The sequence below is a fragment of the Nannospalax galili genome, unplaced genomic scaffold (genome assembly GCF_000622305.1).
Source record: "Nannospalax galili isolate Female #2095 unplaced genomic scaffold, S.galili_v1.0 scaffold136, whole genome shotgun sequence".
NCBI lineage: Eukaryota > Metazoa > Chordata > Mammalia > Rodentia > Spalacidae > Nannospalax > Nannospalax galili.
Genome location: NW_008340872.1, coordinates 3,284,248 through 3,309,172, shown reverse-complemented (window position 1 = coordinate 3,309,172; position 24,925 = coordinate 3,284,248). Strand labels below are relative to the sequence as shown.

The following is a 24,925-nucleotide window of genomic DNA, read 5'->3' as shown; positions in this document are numbered from 1 at the left end:
AGAGGATTTTGGTGTACTTAGTATGTGATATCTTCATTCATTAATGACTGTAAACCCTTTTCTGACCCATACTCTTCTGAGTGCTAAGATGCCTCAGAAAGACAAAGAGGGCATGAAATGATATTGTGACTGACTTTTGAATGCGTCTTATATTGGTTACATAGTCATATTTCAAGGTGTATTCTGTTCTAATTATTGTGTATTTTTGTTTGTTTTTTTAAAGAAAATCTAATACTTCCCACTGCCTTACCTCCCTTAAATTCAACAGCCTTTTTTGAATTACATCTAGAACAGGAAAGAAAACAGATAAAAAGGATAAGGTGGGTTGGAAGGCTCATGAGACTTCTGTTATTTATGCATTGACTGATTAACCCAGTCGGCGGTGGTCCTGGGCATTTAACTCAAGGTACTGTACCTGGTACGCAAACATTGTGCTACAGAGCAGTACCCTTCAGCCCCATCCTACTTGTTTATTTGATTGCGACAAGGACTTGCTATAGCCCAGAATGGTCTCACACACACTAAACTATATGGCTGAGGCTGTCCTTAAACATTCAGTCCTCCTGCATCCCCAGTGCTGCACACATGGGTCACTAAATCCAACCATGCCCCCTAATACCAGTCACCTAAACTTTTGTGATTAGTCAGTTGCACTGGAATTCACTTGTATATATAAGCATCTTAAGATTATGTTTCTGATAGTAAGACTGAATTAACAAGGCCTGGGGACTGGTGAGATGGCTCAGCAATTAAGGGTACATGCTGCCTTTGCAAAGGACCTGACTTAGGTTCCCAGCTCCAGGGGATCCAGTGCCTCTAGCCTCCCAGGCATCCATACTAACATACACATACCCATACACAGACACACTTAAACAAACACATAACTTTAAATAAAAATAAATCTTTTAAGATTTTATGGGCATGGTGGCACATGTCTTTAATCCCAGCACTTTGGAGGCAGAGGCAGTTCCAGGCCAGCTTGGGGCTATAGAGAAACCATTTCTCAACGAATAGAAAAAAGAAGATCAAGAAAAAGAAAAAGTGATTTAGTTTTGGAAAGTGCAAAGGAGGCTCAAACCACATTGATGTAGAGGTCTGCCTTGGGGCAGGCCATTTGTTCATAAGGATGAGTCAGAAAGGGGTCATCAGATCAGTGCCCAACTTCTCAGTAAGGCAGTTAAGATCTAGAAATACAGAATAGTTTTATTGAAGTTAGTTACACAACTATCTTGACCAAAGCCAGCATGTCTACTTTTGACTTGTGGATCATTTGTTTCTCTGCTTCCATTAATAACTAATATAACCACCGATTAAAATAGTACAGAAACTATATTAAAAATTAGTTATATGTCTGGATTATTCCAAGCAGTAACTTGGTTTATAAGTATCAACAAAGAGTGGAAGGGTATACACTGAAACATTAAGCACATTAACTCAAGTAAAGGAAATAAATTCTTAAGATAACTATATTAGTAAATAGAAAATGTATTTATGAGGGCTAGGGAGATGCCTCAGCAGTTAAGATACTGGCTGCTCTTGCAGAGGATGCAGGTTCTATTCCCAGCACCACATGGAGGCTAACAGCCATTTGTAACTCCAATTTCAGGAGATCTGACACCCTTTCCTGACCTCTTCAGGCATTGCATGACATGGGTGCACTTACATACATGCAGGCAATACACTCATACACATAAAAAACAAAAATAATAGATAAAATATTTAAAAATTAAAAAGGTCTGGAGAGATGACTCACTGGTTAAAAGCACTGGCTGCTCTTGCAGAAGACCCAGGTTCGAATCCCAGCACCCATGGATGGTTAACAACTGTCTGTAGCGCCAGTTCCAGGGGATCTGACAGCCTCTTCTGTCCCCCACAGGCATTGTACAACATGGGTGCACTTATATACATGCAGGCATAACACTCATACATATAAAATAAAAATAAATAAACCAAAACCACTTTTTTGTGTTTTTAATCCCTGTTTATTTAAAGATACACACACAGGTACTTTTTAAAGTATTTTTAAAATATTTTATTTTATGTGTATGTGTGTATTGCCTGCATGTAGGTAAGTGCACATGTGTCATGCAGTGCCTGTGGAGGACAGAAGAGGCTGTCGGATCCCCTGGAACTGGAGTTACAGACAGTTGTTAGCTGCCATGTGGGTGCTGGGACTCGAACCTGGGTCTTCTGCAAGAATAGCCAGTGTTCTTAACCACTTAGCCATCTCTCCAGCCCACCAAAACAGTTTTTAAAAAGAAAATGTATTTAACATCTTTTCTCATCCAGTCATTTGTTTTTTCAATTAAAAGGTCAGAGATGGAGAACTGGATAAAGCTGCCTGGGTGTCAGCACATTATGGACACCAAGTGTGACTTTTCTTCAGCCAACCTAGATGTCTATGAGGAAGTTAAGTTGCGTCTAAGAGCAGAACAAGGAAACAGCTCTTCTTCATGGATTGAGGTTGACTCATTTGTGCCATTTAAAATAGGTAAGAGGGGCTTGAGATGGCTGCGTGGTTAAGAGCAGTGGTTGCTCTTGCAGAAGACCAGGGTTTGAATCCCAACTAACAACTATCTGTAACTCTAGTTCCAGGGGATCTGGCGCCCTCTTCTGTCCGGCACGGGCATTGCACAGTAAGGGTGCACTTTCATACATGTAGGCAATACACTCACACACGTAAAATAAAAATAAATTTAAAAATAGGTAAGAAAAAGGTACTAGCTGAATCCTATTACTCTTTAGTAAATATGACCAAAGCAATTCATTTGCATGATGCATGTTTCCTCTGCTGTGGCCCCACTTTTCTGCTCTTGTGTATTAGTGGTTCTCACCAAGAGCCTTTCAGGAGGTCCATAAAGACAAAGCTCTTTTCTTGTAATTCAGACTTTATTGCTTTGTTCATTTTGATTTCTTGTGTATTTAGTGGAATTTTCTAAAGTTGTCTGTGGATCTGTGCTATGAGAACTTGTTGAATGCACATGTGAGATCTGTCTTATTAGTTCAGATTAAAAGACAAAATGTAAAACAATATCACTCTTCTACGTTTTTGTTCTCTTTTGGAAAACCTGTTTTTAAAACAACGTAACTGAGCAATAGCTTTATCATTGTAGTTTTTAATGAATTCAAAATGTTGGTAATTTTATCAGTTTTAATGATCAGTGTGCTAAATGTCAAAAGACCTTACCCATGCAAACTGAAGCTCTTTGGGAGCTTTAAAAGTATTAGAAAAAGCTGGGCATAGTGGCACCCACCTTTAAATCCAGCACTCAGGAGGCAGAGGCAAGTAGATATCTGTGAGATAGAGGCCAGCCTGGTCTACATAGTGAGTTCTAGGCTAGCTTTGGCTACAGGGAGACCTTGTCTCTAAATAAATGGAGGGAGGGAGGGAGGGAGGGACGGAGGAAGGAGAGAGGATGGATCCATCCAAAGACCAGGTAACACTAACCTGTTCCAAAACTCAAAACAGAACGGTTTGTATGCACTTGTCTTTTCCCCGTCGCCTTCTGAGCCCTCTCCATTCAAGCTCTCCCTCTGCAAAAGTCAGCAGCCACCTCGTCACTGCAGATGGACTCCCAGCCTTCTTCCAGTTTGGTGCCTCTGTGCACAGTCTGGACATCGGTCACGCTCTTGACGCTCTTCCTATACTGGTTCTGTGGAGCACTGCTCCTTCCTGATTCTCCTGGTCACTGGCTGTTCTGGTGCCAGTTTTCTATTCTTGGGGTTTGTTTTGTTTTTTCTTTTCTCCTAGACTTTCGAAGTTGGACTGCTGCAGCAGCTAGTCATTAAATGTGCTTTTGACCCGCCAAAATTGCATCTTCGGCCCCCTTGCTCCCTCTGGCCTTCAGACTTGTTTCACCATCTCTATTCAACATTTCCACATAGAGGTAAAACGTCCTGTTACAGGACTGGAGAGATGACTCAGTGGTTATAAGCACGAGCTGCTCTTGCAAAGGACCAAGGTCCAGTTTCCATCAGTCATATGGAGGCTAACAACCATCTGTAACTCTAGTTCCAGAGGATCTGATTCCCTCTTCCAACCTCCTCAGGCATTGTATAACATGGGTGTGTACTTACATACGTGCAGACAATATACTCATACACACAGAGTAAAATAAATAATAACTTTTTAAATCTTTTAAGTCCTATCACATTTAAAACAGAGCTCTCAGTTTCTTCCACAAAACCTGCTCCCCTGCCACTCTCAGTTTCTCATGACAAGGTCAGCTCAGGCCCAGAGCCTGGCTTCATCCCTGGCCTTCCCTCACATCCTACATCTTATGCCCATCACATCCATCTGATCCGTCTCCCGATATGTCTGGGGCTTTCCCCTTTTTACCACTTGTGTTCTTCATGTCTTGCTGGTCTCCTTGCTTCCTCACTCCTTAGGCTGACCATTCTAAGACCAAAGTAGACACTGGGCACTCCTCCCATCTCTGGCCCCCAAAACCACTTCTCTACCCTCCTACCATTTCCTACCACCCTCCCTGTCCTGTGCCCATCACTGACCTATCTTAGGGCTTCACACTTGTTCCTCCATGGCTGGCTTCTTTTCTATGCGTGTGCATGTATCTCCTGTCATTTTATTCAGGCCTCAGCTCAGCTGTCTGTCAGAACAGCTTTTCCTGGCTAACTAAACAGAAACAGCATTTGCTACTGTTCCTCAGTCTTTTATGCTTTTTTTCTTTATAATATACTGTATTAGTCAGGGTTCTCTAAGAGAAACAGAACTGAATATATATAAATATATATATACTTTTTAAAGAATTTATTAATTAGCTTACTCTAACAACAGTTGAATCATACCTGAGAGACTTGAGAACCCAGTAGTTGCTCAGTCCTTGAGGCTAAGGTGATGCCTCACCAATCAGAGTAGTTCCATAGTGGCTGTCTTACACTGGAGAGGCTGAGAACCCAGGAATTGCTTAGGCCATGGGGCTCAGTGCCTCAGCAGTTCCAATGAGCCAAAACCGGGAAGGTTCCTTAGTCAGCGAGTAAACTGGAAAACACTGGTTCTGGTGTTAGACGAGGAATCAGCCAGAACCAACAGGACAACTAAGCTCAGTGGGGAGGGGCAGGCCAAACACGCTGAAGGGAAGCTGTTCCTTCTGTCGTGCCTCTTTGTATCTTGGCTGTAGCAGAACGTACCACAACATTTGGGATGGGTCTTCCTACATCAGCAAATGCAGTTAAGACAGTTCCTCAAGTGAGGTGCCCTGTTCACGTGAATCTAATTTGTGGCAGGTAGCCATTAACAGCAACCATCACAACTCATTACCGCGTGTATTTGTTTGAGGGTGATTTTTTTCCCCCATAGCCTTCTGAAGTATAAGGTCCCCGAGGGACTTTCCTGTTTGACCATACCAAGCACACGTTGTATATTGTGAATATTTTGGAACTGTACTAATGAAGTCACATAACAACTGTTTTAATTTCAACAGCTCACGTTGGTCCCCCAGCAGTGCATTTAGAAGCTGAAGATAAGGCAATAGTAATATACATCACTCGTCCTGGAAAAGGTGGTAACATGTGGGCTCTGGATGATTTGGGGTTCACATACAGCATAGACATCTGGAGCAACTCTTCAGGTGTAGAGGTGAGTGTCTAGTTTACCCTTTTTTTGGTATGAGAGAAAAAAGGGTTCAGTTAATTATACAATTTAACTCTATACCTTTTTGAATTTCTTTCTTTTTATAGAAAACGGTTAAAACTAGCTATCTCACAGATAAGATTTTTAGCCTGTTACCAGAGACTACCTACTGTTTAAAAGTTAAAGCAGTACAGATTGGGCTTGGGAGACATGGTGCCTATAGTCCAGTGCATTGTATAAACACCACAGGTAAGGAAGATCTTTTACCTTAGATTCACTCACTATGTAATGGCAGTATGTAAATTTCTTGACATTTTTCCCTGTAATTGCTGAGCCATTTTGTGTGATGAAATTTTATTATGTTTTAATAGGTATTAAAAACAGGGCCGGGCATGGTGGCACATGCCTGTAGTCCCAGCACTTGGGAGGCAGAAGCAGGTAGATCTCTGTCAGTTCAAGGCCAGCCTGGTCTACATAGTTCCAGGCCACCTGGGGCTACAGGGAGACGCTGTTTCAAAAAGACCAAAAAAACAAAAACAAAGCATCCGGCAGGGGATGTAGGTCAGTGGTTAAGCACTTGTACTTGCGCAGCGTACACAATGCCATGAATTTAATCAGGAAGTATAACAGCACTTACATAAGCCAAAGAAGTTTTTTTGAGATTTTTTTCTCAGTGCTAATTAAAATTAATATTACGCCTATGCTCTGCTTAAAAAAGAAAGGAAGGAAGGAAATGATATGTGTCTGGATAGATAGATGAGAGGGATCTGACTAGACCACAAGTGGATGGACTTGCACTGAGGAACGTCTGGGGACACTGACTTGACACAGTGGGCCTTAACACCCAGAACAGAGTGTATGGGTCCCAGTGGGGGGCTATGGGAGGGTGCTGGTGGGAATGGGGCTATAAAGATGATTCAGATTGTTTAGGATACTCTGTATTAAATACAACAAAATTTAATAAAAATAAATTTTTAAAAAATAATAAAATTAATGCACCCATGTCATGCAGTGCCCACAGAGGTAAGAAAAGGATGTCAGATACCCTAGATCCCACTGGAGTTATAGATGGTTGTTAGCCACCGTGTGGGTGCTAGGAACCGAATTCGGTTCCTCTGCAAGAACAGCCAGTGCCGTCTCTCCAGCCGCAAGAGAGTTCACATATTTTGTAAATGTCATGCACTTTTTATTTTTCATAATACCTAGAAGGAGGTAGTAGTTTCGGCAGATTGGTTACTATTCCAAAAGCATAGCTCTGTAGGCAAAATATGAAAACAGCCTGATATAGTCAATCACTGATAGCTTACCAATAACTAAAGTTATTGTGAGAGCTGGCTTGTTGGTGATTTTAATGACAGATTTAGTGTTTTGTCACTTAACAATATGGGGAAGTTTTCATCTCATTCACTAGATGAAAAACGTGTATGTTTTAATGGATTCTTTGCCTTCTAGTGGCAAATAAGGTGCCTGCACCAGAAAATGTGAAAGTATATGCTGACAGTAAGAACTACGTTCTGACATGGGATTACGCATACACAAACGTCACCTTTAAAGCTCAGTGGAGTGTTTTGTCACTTAACAATATGGGGAAGTTTTCATCTCATTCACTAGATGAAAAACGTGTATGTTTTAATGGATTCTTTGCCTTCTAGTGGCAAATAAGGTGCCTGCACCAGAAAATGTGAAAGTATATGCTGACAGTAAGAACTACGTTCTGACATGGGATTACGCATACACAAACGTCACCTTTAAAGCTCAGTGGCTCCTGTAAGTTCTTGTCCTAAATTTCCTTTTGCCCAATTACCTTGGACTTGCTTTAGCGTTGTCTGTGTGCAGCTTCTTGCACATAAAATAACGTGGATGTGCTATATTGGGAACTCCAGAAATTAAACCAGTAACTACTTAGATAGCCTCGGGCTCAGCACTTACACTCTGGCCTCAGTTTCTTCTTTTGTCCTAACATCTGCCTGGGTTTTTCTGGTGCTCTTTAAACTTAAGAAGCCTTCCCTCTCTTACCTGTGTCGTTTTCTCAGTCTGGAATAGCCGACTCTTGACCCTGATATGTTCCTCAGAACTCAGCTCTTTCATAAGATTGAATTTAGAGTCCATTCACTTGTGACTAGATCAAGCCAGCAAGGTAACCTTTCTGTTTTTTGGTTTGTTTGTTTTTTTAATTCTAGTGTTTTTGACTTTTTTTTTTAAATACTTACTTTAGTAGGAAATTAAAGTTAGTAAACAAATTGAATTCTATGCGGCTGAGCGACCAGCCAAATGCAGATGGAGTCTCAGTCCTCTATAAATGAAAGGAAGCTGCATGTACTTCACATTGAATGAAAAATTGAAGAGAGAGAAAGAGAAGGAAGATGTGTTATGCAGGGAAGGATGGGAAGACATACTGTTTGCAGAGGAGCAGAGGGAACCAAGAAGACAGTGACAGCAGGAAGGAAACGTGAGCAGAGACCAGAAGACGGAGAAGTGAGGGCGAAGGAAGGCGGGTGCTGCTGTGAGCAGGTCTCCCCATCTTTGAAGGGTCTTTGAGCCAAACAGTGGAATGGGAGCACGAGCTCGTGCTTACGTCTCCCACGTCTCTGAACTCAAAACTCAGAGGAGCCCGTCCAGTAGTGTTTTGTGTCCACTTCACTCTCAGCACTTAGGTAACGGACACAGGATACAGAAGAATGGGAACTCTCGGTGGCTGGTCTCTGAGTTTCTTTGAGCGCTTCAAGCACTATACAAAGCACCTAAGAGATGTGAGGATACAGCAGAATAAAGCACATGGTTCTGGAAGTTGGAAGCAGATGCCTGGCATTCCAGAGCGATGTGTGACTTAGGGCTGAGGAGTGCGCTGCAGGTTAGAGATGTAGAGACTGAGAAGGTCAACATGGTAGAGCCAGAGTCCACAGAAGCCATTGGAAAGCTGAGACAGGAGCAAGGCCCCAGTTGTTCTTTAAGTTCTCCTGTGACACTTATTACAGCCTGCACTGTAAGAGGATTGCACTATGTGACCGCCCCCTTTGCAGGTGCCTTAACTATTACCTATGTATACATTGAAAACCACAGTAGACAGTGCTACAATTTTGCTTTTAGCATTTAAATGGCAATTATAACTGGATTTAAATTTTTTTAGTATTTTTAGTTGGCTTGGAAAATAATGGGTGTATTGAGTCAGTTTCTTCAGGTGTACGCCTAGTAGTACAGACAGGTCATGTGGTTCCATTTTTCACTTTTTGAGAAACCTGCACACTGATTTCCATAGGGACTGGATCAGCTTACATTCCCACCAGCAGTGTGTAAGGAAATGCATGTGAGAAAAATCAGAGGTCTATGAAAGACTGAAAATTGGCAGGTGAGGAAGGGGCGTTCGTTTTCTGTTGCCCTGTAGAAATCACCAGACTTATGAGATGAGGAATGGACTGGGAAGTAGCTCAGTCACCAGGTCCTCGCTTCACGAGCATGAGCACCTGAGTTGAATCTGAAGAATTCATGTAAAAACACCAGGAGTATGGTGCTCACACTTTAATCTCAAGCTGGGGAGGCAGGAACAGGCAGATTTCTGAGACTCGCTGGCCAGCTAGACTAGCCTAACTGGTGATTTTAAAGATTGGAAATAGCTGTTTTGAGTTGCAGGCCAGCTTGGGCTATAAGGAGACCCTGTCTGCTGGGGAGCTTTTGGAGGGACAGCTAGGGAAATGGTTTACTGCTGGCTAAGACCACTTACTGAGTTTGAATACCCAGCGCACGTGTAAAAAGCTGGAACTGCTGGGGTTTGCTGGCTGCCAGCCTCGCTCCAGGTTCAGTGAAAGACCCTGTCTCAAGTGAGTAATGTAGAGACTGACAGCAGGACACCTGATGTCTTCCTCTGTCCTCTGACCACACATGGAGCACACACAACTGCCCACACACATGTGCATATACCATACACATACCCACTCACACACTGACTCACCACCCACACACCAAAATATAATAAAAGAAATCCTGGTTTTTATCATAGCACTTCTGTGTCATTCCAAGCTTGGCCTCACTGAGTCCTCTGCCAAGCCATCAGGTGTCACTGAGATGGTGCTTTCTTCCAAAACTTGGTTTCTTCCCACATGTTCATGTGGTTGTCAGCAGAATTCATTTCTGTCCTTTTTAAATTTACATTTTTATTTATTTATTTTGTGTGTGTGTGTTTGCACATGTGCCAAAGCACACATGGGGAACCAGAGGACAACTTGCAAGAGTTGGCTCTCTCCTTCCACCATTTGGGTCCTGGGGTGGAACCTAGGTTGTCAGGCTTGGTGGTAAGCGCCTTAACCTACTGAACCATCTCGCTGGCCCAGAATTCATTTCTTGAAGCTGTAGCGCTCACAGCAGCATCTCAGGGGCCATCTGGAGTGCAGTCCAGCCTTCAGACCCTATTCTAACCCTTCTTCTGAGAGGTCACGTCCACCAAGGAGAGCTTCATTCATTCACTCAGAATGGTGGGTTGGCCCTTAGTTGCACCTTTAGAGTCCTCTCCTCCTTGTCAGGTAACTGTACCCGGTCAGGATGGGAAGCATCCAGCATGTCTTCTGGTCCTGCCCACAATTGAGGGAGGGGATTAACTGGGATGTGGGAAGTGTACACCAGAGGGCAGGAGTCTTGGGGTGTCCTAGAATGTCGCCCATCATAGTAGGAAGGGTGTCCTTCTAGAAGAGCAGGACTTCTGGACATGGAGACGTGATTTTTTGTTTTTTTTTTGTTGTTGTTTTTTAAAAATATTTTTATTTATTTTGTGTGTATGAATGTATTGCCTACACATATGTAAGTACACCCGTGGCATGCAATACCCACAGAGGTCAAAAGAAGGCGTTAGATCCCCTGGAACCGGAGTTAAAGATAGTTGTTAGCCACTGTGTAGATGCTGGGAATTGAACCTGGGTCCTCTGCAAGAGGAGCCAGTGCTCTTAACCACTGAGTCATGTCTCCAGCCCCTAAGTGATTTTTTTTTTTAAGTTGAATGAAAAGGACGGGAGATTGGCTGGCTGTCTTACAGATATTTGGAACCAGTGTAATTGTGTGCTGAGCAGTAGATGGCATGAGGTCTGTTTATGTGCCTAAATTCACTGTGGGGTACTTTGCTCCAGTGACACCAGGTGCAAGGAAAGCCATTAGGAGGCTCTATTAGTTCTGAGCTTACACTGAGATGCTTTGAGTTGTTGCTGTCTGAGCCAGTTACTTAGCCTCTCTAGCGTCAAGGAGGTGCCCACACTTGCTGGAGACTTCTCGGTAAGATAAGTACTATGACCCTTTTGCAGTGGTGTGTTGGTACAGCGACAGACTTTTCAGACGGGCAGAGCCCTACTTGTAAAGTGTTGGTTGAATTCTGTGGTAGAAATATTCCCACAGTAGCACACTTATCCCACATGATAGACATGGCTTCAAGAACAGAATGTAGCCAGGGCAAAATGAGCTTTGAATATGTATTACCCTTGTCTATGTTATGGCCTGGAACTCACTATATAGACCAGGCCAGCCTTGATTTCAGAGATCTGCCTGCCTCTGCCTCCCAACTGCTGGTATTAAAGTTGTGTGCCACCCACCCAGCTGCTATAATCAATTTTTAAATAATGGTTTGCTACTGAAAAACAGCTTTCAGGTTGAGGAGATGTCTCAGTAGATAAAGTACTTGCAATACAAGCATGGGTACCAGAATCCAAAACCCACATAAAAGCCAGGCAGTTATGGCAGCCTGTAATCCTCATACTTGGGTGACCCAGACAGGACATTCTGGGGACAAGCCAGCTGGCTAGACTCACCAAATCAGTAGGCTCCAGGGTCAGCAGGAGACCATGCCTCTGTAAATAGAGTGGAGCACAATGAAGGAGACACCAGACATCAACTCTGAGCCTTCATAATAACACACATGCACCCCGACACCTCCAAAAGGTAAAGTAAAAAACAACTTGCTGTACTGAAATTTGAACACGTACCCCGGAGCAGTCTTTGGCTCTGCACTGTGTTAGATGAGCATGTCTCCTCCACTGTTGCAGGAGTTTCCTAAATGTGAGGAAACTTTCTGTGATTGTAACCTCTTGATAGCATGCCTGGTATGTTACGAGTACTCTGTACATATTTACTGAAGTAATGTGTTTGAATTGAAAGTATGTTTTTTGTTTTCAAAGTGCCTACTTAAAGTTGTCTCCTGGGAACTATTCGGATAAGTGGAGACCCATACCTAGCTGTGAAAATGTCAGAACAATGCGCTGTGTCTTTCCTCGAGATACTGTCCCAAGAGGAATTCTCTTTCTTCATGTACAAGCATCAGATGGGAATAACACATCCTTTGGGTCTGAAGAGAAAAGAATCAGTTGTGATGAATACAGTAAGCCAAAGTTTTTGGACATAGTGCCTAACTATAATCCAGACTGGCCTGGAACACACAGTGTAGCCCAGGCTGACTTCAAACTCATGGCAGTCTTCCTGGTCCAGCCTCCTGAGTGTTGGGCTTATGCCAACTTTTTACTTGAGATTAGAATTCCCTGATTTGGTAGAAGTTCTTTTTTAAGGTATTCTTTGTGTATGTGCCTGTTCACGCTCAAGCAAGCACATGCCATGTCATGTGTGGAGGTCAGAAGACTTGTAGGAGTTGGTTCTCTCCTTCCACCATGTGGGGCTCCGGGATTGAACTCAGGTTGTCAGACTTGGTGGTTCACACCGTTCACGCTGAGCCATCTCTCCAGCCCTTGGTAAAATTTCTTAAAAACTGTTCAAGATCTCTAATTGAACATTATATCTAATTGCATGTCTTTGTATCTTTTCCAGCCGTCATACCAACTCCGGTTGTTGACATGAAACCCACTAGTGATTCGCTGTTTGTCTCTGTCCGTTCTATAGACAATTCCAGGTGCAAGTTTCATGAACTAGTTTATGAATTTATTTTTTGGGAAAACACTTCAAATACTGAGGTAAAAAGACTACACAGGATAACTTTTTAACTAGAGTTACAACTGTGATTTAGGTAAAGAAAGTTTGAATTTAAAATTTGAGTTATGGGTCACCTGAATCTGTGCCCTACTTAGAGAGAGAGAGAGAGAGCCAGGTGAGTTGGCAGCCAGAGGATCATGTGTGGTAATCTGTTCTCTCCTTCCACTCTGTGAGTCCTAGGAATGGAAATTGAATCATCAGCCTTTTGAAGCAAGGGCCTTTATCCACTGAGCCATCCTACTAGCCTTCTAGTTTGCTTTTAACACAATTCCCAAGTCGTCATCTAAACCAGGGATTCTCAGCATTGGTGACATTTCGGCTGGGTAATTCCTAGGAGAAAACTGTCCTGGCCTTCATAGGATATTTACCATCTCCATGCCTATCAAGGGTCAGTTGTACTCCTTCACAGTTCTGACCACCAAAGTACATGCAGACATTATCAAATGCCCCAGGTGCCATCTTTAGGGAGACAAAATTGGCTCTTAGGAGATGAAGAATCTTAGATAACACAATGAATTTTCTGGCTTACAGGAAGAAAGAAAGCCTCCATAATTTACCTTTATCCATGGTGGAAGAGGAATTAGGAAACAAATACTAAAAAAGTCTCTTTAGGAGCTAGTAAGGAAAAGGGGTTGAAAATACTGGTCCATTTGCTGTAATTCGATACCCGTGGACAGAGCTAATCTACTACACCAGATACTCCACATGAATCCTTATGGGATTACAGTTGGAATCAGCCATTCAAACTCTTGTGTGGTTGATAAAGTGAATTCTGCCTTTGTTTTCTGTTGGAAATTTAAAGCAAATCTCAAAGGGTTGGCTGCTTCCCCTTTAGCTGTCTGGTTATACTAACTGTAGTGTAGTTTAGCCCATTGAGAAGGATCAGCAGTCCCCAGATCAGACAAACCTGAATTGTGTCCCATGCTGACAAGCTGTGACTCACCTTGGGCCACCTGCTTCACTTTATATTTTGTTGTCAGAAACTATAAGATTTTGAAAGGAGAACCCAGGCATGGTGGCGTATACCCTTAATCCCAGCACGTGGGAGGCAGAGGCAGGTGGATCTCTTGAGATTGAGCCAGCCTGGTCTACATAGCAAGTTCCAGGCCTGCTGGGGCTACAGGGAGACCCTGTCCAAAAATAAAAAGATTTGAAGTGAGGATGCATATGCAGATACCTAGACAGAGCTGGATAAATAGGAGATTCAGTAGTTTTAGTTTGCCGTCCTGCCCTATGCTAGACACCTGAGTAGTTATGCTAACAGCAACTTGCCTATCAAGTGTTCCATAGTGCATCCAGTATTATGCTAAGTTCTTTTCATGAACTGTCCCACTCATTCTTCAGTACAGCCTTGGGAGTCCATGTGCTCAATAAAAATGTCCAGCAAACACCTAGGGAGAGTTTTCCCTACTTCCTCACTGATGGACCATAGCCCAAGACCTCCTACCTAGGGAGGAGGCTGGGCCCTCCTGAATCAGTTAACAATCAAGAAAATGCCTCACAGACATGCCCACAGTGGTATCTGACAGTGGCTTTGCTACACAGCATTATTATAGCAATAATTGACCAATACAGATATGATCAGTAATTGTTCTCATTTTACAGATCAGGAAATAAGGTACCAAGAAGTTAAATAACTTACACAAGGCCATACAACTGAAGTGATCATTTAATATAGGCTGTTTGAGGCCAAAACACTCTTAATCGTTCTTTTCTTTAACCAACGTAATACAATGGGAGTTAAAACAAGCCAGTGTACACTCATAAAGTTAGTGAGAACTGACTAAGGAATGTACCACATACTTTGGGGCAGCAGCATTTTCAAGTTCTGATTTGGCTATTATGGGTTATTTAAAACAAATTTGTATTTCTTAAATGTGCCAACTAAGTATTTAGAAGAGATCAATCTTAAATTGAATATAAAAAGAATTCAGAAATAGATATTTCATGTGATGACTTAAGTTTTATCACTGACTTGTTTTTATAGAGAACAGAGGTGAAAAAAATCCCCACGCTTACTCTGCATAACCTACAACCCCTGACAGTGTACTGCTTGAAAGCCAGAGCGCTCGTGATTTCCATAGGGAATAATAGCAGTGATTTCAGCAACACTGTATGTGAGAAGACAACACCAGGTACAGACAGACCTTCTACTATGTTCCCAAATGTAGCAGGCATTCATACAAACAGTCCATTGAAATTTATAAAGATAGAATATTTTCTTCCTGAACTCCAGGAATCAAAAGTAACCTTCAAGCTAAGTCTTCCAGATATAGGAAAATTATTTTATGATCAGTTCAGTTTAGTAGTTATTTTATTTTTTGTGTATGAGCATAGTGCCTGCATGTATGTAAATGCACCCATGTCATGCAGTGTCTGTGGGGGTCAGAAGAGGGCATCAGATCCCCTGGAACTGGAGTTACAGATGGTTGTTAGCCACCATCTGGGTGGTGGGAACTAAACCTGGGTCCTCTGCTAGAACAGACAGTGCTCTTAACCACTGAGCCACCTCTCCAGCCCCCATTTTTGATTACTTTCTTTTTCCTCCACTGTTCACATAAATGATTTCCTTTAGTTTCTGCTATTTGGCATTCAATAGGATTGCTCATTTTTAATTTTGCGTATTTTATACTCTTAATGATCATGTGGAAATCAAGTAATCTGATTGTAAATGTTTTTATATGCAAATGGTTTGTGTTTGACAGTTCCTAGAGGAGACAGGAAGACACTTAGTGACAGAATGTTTTTGGGTTTTGCCAGGTAGTTGTACAGTGCTGGAGCATGCTGCCTATTGGAGCTACATGTTCATATTATATTTAGAGTGCTGGAGCATGCTGGCCTGTTGGAACCACGTGTTCATATTGTTTTAACAGTGCTGGAGCATGGTGGCCTGTTAGAACCTCGTGTTGATACTGAATTTGCTCTGTTGATCCTCATGTTCTAGTTCTCAAATCTTGATGTGCAGCCAGGCGTGGTCACGCATGCCTTTAATCCCAGCACTCAGGAAGCAGTGGCAGGCGAATCTCTGTGAGTTCAAGGCCATCCTGGTCTACATAGTGAGTTCCAGGATAACTAGGGCTACAGGGAGACCCTGTCTCAAAAAGATAAATCTTGATGTGCAAATGCCACTGCCCACAGTTCTGTTCTAAGTGCTAGCTTAAATATTTTAAGGTATTTTCTATTTCCTTTTACATGGCTAGTCTCAGTCTAATTCATTGTGTGTCTTAAGAATGGGTTGATGCTTAACATCATTTATGTATTTTTAGGAAATTCTTCCATAACCTGGATTATACCTGGAGTTTTTGCCATTGCAGTTTTTGTTGTCATTGTTGTGAATATCCTCCTGAACTGTCTCAAGTATATATTCTTTCCATCACTGAAACCTCCTCTCAGCATCGATGAGGTAGGTTTCTTTTGTAAACAGCTAGGAAACAGATGGGAATAGGTTTGATTTCAACAGAATGTATGTTTCCTGATACCCAGAAAGTAAGACAGACTGTTACAGATATGTGCTTCAGATAGAATGTCAATAAATTAACTTTAGAAGCAGTTGTGTTAATACGTGGCTGTAATTCCAAAGCTTGGGGAACTAAGGCAGGAGGGTTGCAGGGAGTTTGAGGCCAGGTTGATCTGCACAGTCAGACTGTGACTAAACAAAGCAAAACATAAATAATGCACCCTGGGCTTGTGACAAAAACCTTTAATCCCAGCACTTGGGAGGCAGAGGCAGGTGAATCTCTGTGAGTTCCAGGCCAGCCTGTTTTGTTTAAAAAAAAATTTTAATCTTTGGAAACAATTATTTAATGACACATAGTTCTGTCCAGAGAATGATGTACGATGCCTTTGTTTTTTGTTTCAGGTGAGTGAGTTTATGTAACAAGCAAAAGTAGGGAGCAGCAGGTAAAGGTAAATAGGAGAACGTCACAGGCAGCAGTGTCCCGCAGCAGTGAGTGCAGAAGCCCTCCTGAAACAGCCCAGCTGCAGTCCCCACTGCAAGTCCTGGACGGGACATTTCCCCTCAAGTGAGGCTTCCGCACAGAATTTCCTACCACGGGATAAACACACAGCTACAAAAGCGTTTTATAATGTATAGCAGGCTCTAGGACAACACTTCATTCTAACTACAGATGGCAGAAAGGTGCTCCAGCAGGGAATCCAGGTGTTTAAATAGGTACGGAAGAGGGTCACCACCGTCTCAGGTAGAATGAAGAGCTGACTTTTTGCCAGACTTCTTTTTCTTCTCCTTTTTTTTTTGGTCTTTTTGAGACAGGGTCTCCCTAGCTGACCTGGAACTCAGTGTGTCGACCAGACTGGCCTTGAATTCCCAGAGATCCCTCTGCTTCTGCCTCCCCGGCGCTGGGATTAAAACATGCGCCACCACGCCCAGCTTGAAAATTAATTTTTATTGTTTGAGATAATGGCTATTCTTTCCCTTCTTTAATTTAGTATCTCTCTGAGCCACCTTTAAAGCATCTCCTTCTTTTGACGTCTGAGGAGCAAACTGAAAAGTGTTTTATCGTTGAGAACACAGACAAGCTTGTTGTGGGAGAAGAAAAGAACACACCTGATGATGATCACAAAAGGTACACATCCCAGACAAGCCAAGATTCAGGGAACTATTCCAATGAGGAAGAGAATGGGGCCAGTGAGTCCAGCGGGGGCTTTTAGGAAGCCATGCCTCCAAGAGACACTCCCTGCTAGGGCAGGCTCCTTACTCCTCCCAGTGACCACAGAGGGTATCTGCTGCTCTGAAAGGAAAAGGCATCCACAGATCACTGGCCCTAAAGTGCAGGCAAGCACTTAACTGGTTAAAAATTGATTCCTGAAGTCTGGAGAACAGTCTTCTGCATCTTGTCATCCAGCAGGTGGCTACCAACTTTCTGATGATGGCTCAGTTCCTATGGTGCTGAATGGTTTGTGCCACAGATCGGCAGGTTACGGCACATGCCGTCTGTCTGTTCTCTATTCTGTGTTACCTCTTGATTTTTCAGGAGACATTTGGAACACATGGCTCTTTAATACTGAGGTAGCTCCCTAGCAGACTGACTTAGGCAGCCCAGTACCATCATCAGATTCAAAACAGGGTCTGTTTTACTATACATCAACACTTCGTTAGCCATCAATTCTTAGAACAGTAGCTTTTGATTAGAATTTGTAGTCACTGAAATCAAGTGGAAGGAGGGAAGGTCCCTGTCTGATTGGAGGAGTCATTGTTAGGTTTTAAGAGCTCACAATGTGTTCTGATTAAGCACTTGTACTCAGGTAGTTGTGGGACCCGAAAATGCCAGTGACAGAAAGACAGTGGGAAGTGGACAGAGGTGAGTGAATGTGCTGGAAAAAACTATGTTGGTTTTTATTATTTGTGTCATTTGTGATATACCAGGTCGACTCCCCACAGTCAGGTTCCCCTTCTCAGCCTCCATGTACTAAAAAAAAATCAAAAGCAACAAAACCAAAGTATTTAATATGAATATGAAGGAAAAACTGTTTTAATTACATAGTTAGTTGCCATTTGAGATTCTCCATGTCTTTTGTAGACAGGAAGTCTAGGACTCCTGTGGCCTTGGGGACAGAGTTCTCAGTTCATTTGTTGCAGCAGGATCTATGAACAAGAAAACGTGCACAGAGGGCCCTTCAGGCATGAAGGCCAGCTAGACTCTTAGTCACATGTGCTGAAGAATAGTCTGCCTAGTGGAAGATCAGAAGACTGTGATGCCCTGCACATCCTAGGCACATATACAAGCCCACACACAACACCTTGTGTTCCTGGCCCTAGTGCCACAAGCTTCTAAGTCATCCTAGTGGAGCATAATGAGCATAGGGCCAGGAAGCCCAACTGACCTGGTTCCTGCTGTAGAGTCCTTACAGTGACCCCACCATACCAGAGACACTTGGTTTAAAAACACAGCTTCTGGGGCTGAAGAGGTGGCTCAGCAGTTAAGAGCACTGACTGCTCTTGAAGAGGACACGGGTTTGAGTCCCACCACCCACATGGCGGCTACAAACCGTCCTTAACTCCAGTTCCAGGGGAATCCGAAGCCCTCTTCTGACCTCCTCAGCATTGCACCACGCGGGTGCACTCACTTACATGCAGGCAATACACTCAGACACATAAAATAATAAAAATAATAAATTTTTTTAAAAAACCACAGCTTGTGAGTTGTCCAGGCATTTGCAAAGGCCTTGTCACTTTGAAAGTTGCCTCTGCCTGCCACTGCAGCTTTGCCCACTGTGCAACTTTAATTATCCTGCCCAGCTCTGTGTTTAGCATAAGAAAAGGCCCTCAGACAGGACAGCCTAAAAAGAAACAAGGCCTTTGTAGGATGTGGAGAAGGGACAATGAGACTGTTTGTTCCCTAAGAAGTGAGAACACAGGTCTTGGGGGGGGGGGGGGGGGTGAGACCCTGCGGTTTCCAATGAGCAAGTTTCTGAGCAGCAGCAGCAAAAGATAGGAAGGGGTTCCACTTTCATCTTGTCTCCAGACACCAAGGTATTCCCTTCCCCATCCTACATGGCGGGCCACATGGTGCTTCATTGCAGTGTGCCGCTTACTTATAAACTGACAGGATTTTTTCTGAACTGTCATTGTGCTTAGAAATACCATGCACTTGGGCCAGGTGTGGTAGCGCACACCTCTAGTCCCAGCACTTGGGAGGCAGAGGTAGGTGGATCTCTGAGTTCAAGGCCAGCCTGGTCTACATACTCAGTTCCAGGCCAGCTGGGACTACAGGGAGACCCTGTCTCAAAAAGACCGAAAGAAAAAAAGAAATACTATGCACTTAAGCACACCAATAAACTGCCTGAGATGGTATTGCTAGCTCTTGGAGAAGCTGAGAGCCATCTAAGGTTTATGTGAACAATATTCTAGGTAAAATGTATGTACATATATCAATAGTGACAGACCTACAAGTTATATATACATATACCTACACATGATGTGGGCTGTATTCCATTACTATTGCCATAAGGCACTTACTAAGATAGATTCTAAAATTAGAAATGCTGTGCTGGACTTTAAACTTTGAAATTTGACCAGATATTTGTAACCTATAAAAAAGTTTGTTTACAGTATTCTTTACCTACCTGTGCTCCTAACTGCCCTGGAGTTTGAGACCAGCCTGAGGAACATAGCAAGACATCATTGTCTTGAGTAATGTACAGGTGTAGATACATGTGTGCATGTATGCAGATATGTATATAAAATGTAGAGCCCACCAGAGGCTGTGATGTTTATTAAAACAGCCTCATATTTCTCTCAGGAGTCGGGGGAGATGTTGCAGAAACTTCCCCACCCCACTCTAGCCTTGCAGCTACCTAACAAGTATTTTCTCTGGTGTCTGTCTTCCCCACTGAAGCAAAAGCTCTTTGAGACTAGGGACTTTTTAATTCATCACTGTGTCCCCAGCACCTTTAATAATGCACTACTTTGCATATAGAAACAGCTCAGAAAATACTTAATGAATGAGATCTGAAATTGAACCAGGCGGTGTTTCTGATAGTGTTTGTTTGTAGAAGGAAATAATCATGTTTTCAGTGTTTGTGCAGCAATTTTGTATCTGAGTTCATTTGTATTTTTTGTCTTAAACTCTATTGTTGTAAAATAATTTTACATAATAAAACTAGAACCAAAATTCTGTGTTTTGGGTCAGTTCTATTTGAATTTGAATTTTGTGTGCCAGGTGTTGGCAGCTGATGCCTTTCAGAGGTGCTAGTTATAGCAGGACTCACACCCCATGTCCAGCATCCTGCAGGAGATAACCTGCATCAAGTGAGCAACACAGAGCCATTGAATTCTTGCTTTCTTGATCTAACCTGCTCTCCCTTTATAAGTATTTCTATCTTCATTCAATCCAATCAACCCCCTTCCTCTGTCTCACATATAGGTAGATCCCTCCTGCTCTTTCGACATGGTAGACTCAGAAATCGAATACATTTTGTATATTCCTATATTTGTGGGTTTTTTGGTGTAGCCCCAGCGGGCCTGGATCTCACTGTGTTGAATGGGGGGAGATGCTAAATTCATCTTCAGTGCCCAGTAAGTGCCTTATTACTTATCATATAGTGACAAATGCCAATTGTTTGTTTGTGACAGCCTTATAGAACAGGGTGGCCTTATAAGTCATAATGTGGCCAGGCATGGTGGCGCACGCCTTTAATCCCAGCACTCAGGAGGCAGAGGCAGGCGGATCTCTGTGAGTTCAAGGCCAGCCTGCTCTACATAGTGAGTTCCAGGACAGCTGGGGCTACAAGGAGACCCTGTCTCAAAAAGACAAAAAAAACAAACAAACAGAAAAAAAAAAAAACAAAAAAAAAACATAATGTGGGGCTAACAAGTGTCCTTAACTCCGGTTCCAGGGGATCCAACAGTCTCTTCTGTCCTCTGAGGGTATTGCACGACACAGGTGCACTTACCTACACACAGGCAATATATGCATACACATAAAGGAAAAAATAATAAAATATGGGGCTGGAAAGATGGCTCGGCGGTTAAGAGCACTGATTGTTCTTGCAGAGGACCCGGGTGTTCGAGTCCCAGAACACACATGGTGTCTACGAACCGTCCTTAACTCCAGTTCCAGGGGAATCCGAAGCCCTCCCTGACCTCCGCAGCATTGCACGACACGGGCGCACTCACATACATGCAGGCAATACGTTCATACAAAATAAAAATAATAATTTTTTTTTTTTTTGAAAAAGGTTATTATGGCCGGCCGGGGCAGTGCACACCTTTAATCCCAGCACTTGGGAGGCAGAGGCAAGTGGATCTCTGTGAGTTCAAGGCCAGCTTGGTCTACACAGTGAGTTCCAGGACAGCTGGGACTACAGGGAGACCCTGTCTCAAAAAAGACCAAAAAAAAAAAAAGAAAAAAGTCATTATGTCCCTGCCTCAGCCTTCTAAGTGCTGGTATCACAGGCTATTGCCTGACTTTTCCTAGATAAACATGAAGAGCATCTCTTTGCCCCAAATATGGCACCAGTGACAGACAGACTGAAAGGATTCCACCCAAGCCTAGTTTGGTGAACCAATGAGTTTATTGGCGCATGTGTGATGATTCATGGAAGTTGTATCTCTAGGGCTCCCTGTCCAACTTGCAGGCAGCGCTGCTGGAGACTTCTCTTCCCAAGCAACTGTTTACCACTTTTATAACCTTGAGGACGGCCCAGGAAATCTTGGAGCTTCCAGATCCTTGTAAGTTTCCGTAGCTTCCCAAGGCTAATTAGCCTTCCTCCTCCCTCAATTCACTACATTAGCTCTGTGTTTGCATGCTGTGTGTTTGGTGCATATATGTGAGTAAGCGGGTGTGCGTGCCTGTGCGCACACAGGTCTAAGCGATGTCCTACATCTTCCTCTTATCAACCTTGAGACAGGAGCTCTTGCTGAACCAGAGTCTTACCATTTTGGTTAGGCTGGCTAACCAGTGAGCTCTGGGGAATCCACCTGTCTGCCTCCCAATGCCTGACCTTTTAGGTAGGTGTTTGGGATTTGAACTCAGGTTCTCTTGCAGTGCAGTGCTCTTACCCACTGACCTGTTTTCCTAGCCCACATTCAGCTTTTCCTTAACAATGTTTTTTTTTCTCAGGCTTAGGATGATCAAAGAATTACCAGTCTTGAGGGCAGCATAATTATATGTGGATATTTGTGGTGGGAGGGGTTATTTTGATGGGAAACTATATTTTCCTTCATCTGAGAGGAACAAGGGTAAAAATTTGTTCTTTTAAAAATATTTTATTATTTTTATCTATATGAGTGAATTGCCCGCATGTAAGTGCACCCATGTTGTACAGTGCTCACAGAGGTCAGCAGTGGGTGTCGAATTCCCCTGAAACTAGAGTTCTGGATGGTTGTTAGCTGCCATGTGGGTACTAGGAATCATCCTCTTCAAGAGCTTTTAACAGCTGAGCCATCTCTCCAGCCCCCAAATTTGTTGTCTTTCATACAAGTGGTTTGCAAGCTTTCCGCCCTTTCTGTGATATGCTACCCCAATCCCAAGCTTATGTGCTGACAGAGGACATGAGTATGAAGAAAGGAATATCTCCTTGGCAGAGGTGATATTCTGACCTGGGAGGAATGTCTTGGGAGGAGGAAGGAAACTGAAAACCACAGCTGGTTAAAATTAAAAGCTGCTTCCCACAGTGACTTGCCCCCCTACACCCAAGTTTTCTGGATCTGTTATTGAGGAAAAGTGAGTAAGACACTCATTTGTAGTGTTTCTGGAAGAAAGGTGTTTTTATAAAGTCAGTCCTTAAGGACATCAGACAGCATGTGGCATTTCTGTATACTGTGTTAAGCATCCCAACCTCAACATGCTTCTAATATTCTAGAATTTTACTTACACAAAGAGGTGATTATGATTTGGCAGTATATAGGAACATCGTCCACCCTGAAAATTTACTAAGAGACATGTACCACATCCACATAGAAAAGTCATTTTTGCCTCATCTGGACCTGCAGACTTGTGTAGCACGTGCCTTCAGATCAGTATTTCATACCTTGTATGTAACGTCTCACAGCAGCACGGACTCTGAAAACAAAGACAATTCCCTTTTTTTTCTTTTGTCTTTCTCTCGCTGGTGGTGTTGGTGTCGTCTGTAACTTGGATGCTGACCTTTCAGTGTGTCTCCAGGACTGTGGGATTTGGAAGCTACATGCATTGACAGTATTCACCACTAGAGGGAAACAAGTCACCTGGTTTGGGCTCCCACCTAACTGGTATTTTTTTGTTTCATTTCTTATTTTTTATTTGTTCTTTGCAAATTTCATACAATATATTTTGATCATATTCACCCCCTCACCCAACTCCTTGCAGATCCACCCTCTTTCCCTACCCACCCGACCTTGTGTCTCTTATTTAAAAATACAAGTTCATTGTGCACTGTCCATATACTCCCAGGTGTCTGTCCAACAGCTATCAATTGCCAGTAGCTCCTCAGGTAGGAGTGGGACTTCGAGCCTACCTCCCCTCTCTGCTGCATTCTAGCTGGCTTGAGCAGGTCAAGTTGGCACTGAGACCTGGATGCGTTGTCCTACTGGCCTTACTAGTGTTCATTGTACAGGAAGGTGCCATGCACGCTACCAGCAGAGGAAACTAATCATCAGTCTTACCAGCTGTATACCCAGTGACTACAATAATGACTGGCCTAGCAAGACCTGCCCACTGGTGGAAAAATGGCACAAATGTCGTGAGAGTAGCCATCCACTTTCTGATTGGATTTAAGGCCTGCTCCACAAGATGAAACCCATTTGGGCACCATTCTTGGGGCCAAGAACTTGTGGCTATACACGTCACAGGCCATAGAGGAGAACCTACTACTATTCTATTAAATGGGTGTGCTGGGTAGCTGTAGTTGTCAACTTGACACACCTGGGTAGAGGAGCCTCAATTGGGGAATTGCCTCCATTGGACTGGCCTGTGGCCATGCCTGTGAGGCATTTGCTTGATTGGTGTGCGAGGGCCCAGCCCACTGGGGGCAGTCCCTCCCTGGGCATGTTTTATATTGTATAAGAAAGCAGGCTGAGCGCAGACCAGGGAGCAAGCTAGTAAGCAGCATTCCTCCATGGCCTGTGTTCAACTCCTGACTCCAGGTTCCTGCCCTGAGTTCCGACCTTGGGCTCCCTCAGTGATGAACTGTGACCTAGGAGATGTAAGTTGAATAAACCCTTTCCTCCCCAAGTTGGTATTGGTCAGAGTGTTTTGTCACAGCAATGAAGACAAGCTAGAACCATAGATCCATGCCTCCTCAGCCCTCCTCAGAGAAGCTTTTTGCAGTAGATGACAATTAACATAGAGACCCACAACTGGTCAGTGAGCATAGAATAAGAGACTGGAATGCTCAGCCCTAAGTAGGACACCTGTTTCACATCCCCTCCACACAAGGCTCAGGGATCATTGCAGAAGAGAGGGCAGGAAGATGGTATGAACCAGAGGCAGTAGATGAACACAAGGAAACTGTTTTCCAGACACAACAGGGCAGATGGACATATGAACTCACAAGGTGTGACAGCATGTGCAAGAAAGGGGTTTATATGGCTGTCATGAGGAAACATGAAGGCAGTATGCATCATTTAAAGTTGTCAGATGGGGCTGGAGAGATAGCTCAGAGGTTAAGAACACTGGTTGTTCTTGCAGAAGACCGGGGTTCGAATCCCAGCACCCACGCGACAGCTAACAACAGTCCATAACTCCAGTTCCAGGGGATCCAACAGCCTCTTCTGTCCTCCATGGGCATTGCACGACACGGGTGCACTTACCCACATGCAGGCAGTACACGCATACACATAAAATATTTTAAAAATAAATAAAGTTGCCAGATGTACCTCGGCACGGTGGCACATGCCTTTAGTCCCAGCACTCAGGAGGCAGAGGCAGATGGATCTCTGTGAAA

The 24,925-nt window shown here is 43.3% G+C and overlaps 1 protein-coding gene across 1 annotated transcript in view; it reads left to right on the top strand.

Moving 5' to 3' along the window:
- The window catches only part of LOC103736454 (interferon alpha/beta receptor 1), a 36,969-nt gene extending 16,794 nt beyond the window's left edge, over nucleotides 1-20,175 (top strand). Inside the window, exons 2-10 of the mRNA XM_017798910.2 lie at nucleotides 2,313-2,491; nucleotides 5,442-5,596; nucleotides 5,698-5,839; nucleotides 7,243-7,357; nucleotides 11,740-11,939; nucleotides 12,380-12,522; nucleotides 14,529-14,676; nucleotides 15,808-15,944; nucleotides 16,988-20,175. Coding sequence (XP_017654399.2) covers nucleotides 2,320-2,491; nucleotides 5,442-5,596; nucleotides 5,698-5,839; nucleotides 7,243-7,357; nucleotides 11,740-11,939; nucleotides 12,380-12,522; nucleotides 14,529-14,676; nucleotides 15,808-15,944; nucleotides 16,988-17,209 — 1,434 coding nt within the window. The 5' untranslated portion in view covers nucleotides 2,313-2,319 and the 3' untranslated portion in view covers nucleotides 17,210-20,175. The remainder of the gene's footprint in view (nucleotides 1-2,312; nucleotides 2,492-5,441; nucleotides 5,597-5,697; nucleotides 5,840-7,242; nucleotides 7,358-11,739; nucleotides 11,940-12,379; nucleotides 12,523-14,528; nucleotides 14,677-15,807; nucleotides 15,945-16,987) is intronic.
- The last annotated feature ends 4,750 nt before the right edge of the window (nucleotides 20,176-24,925 follow it).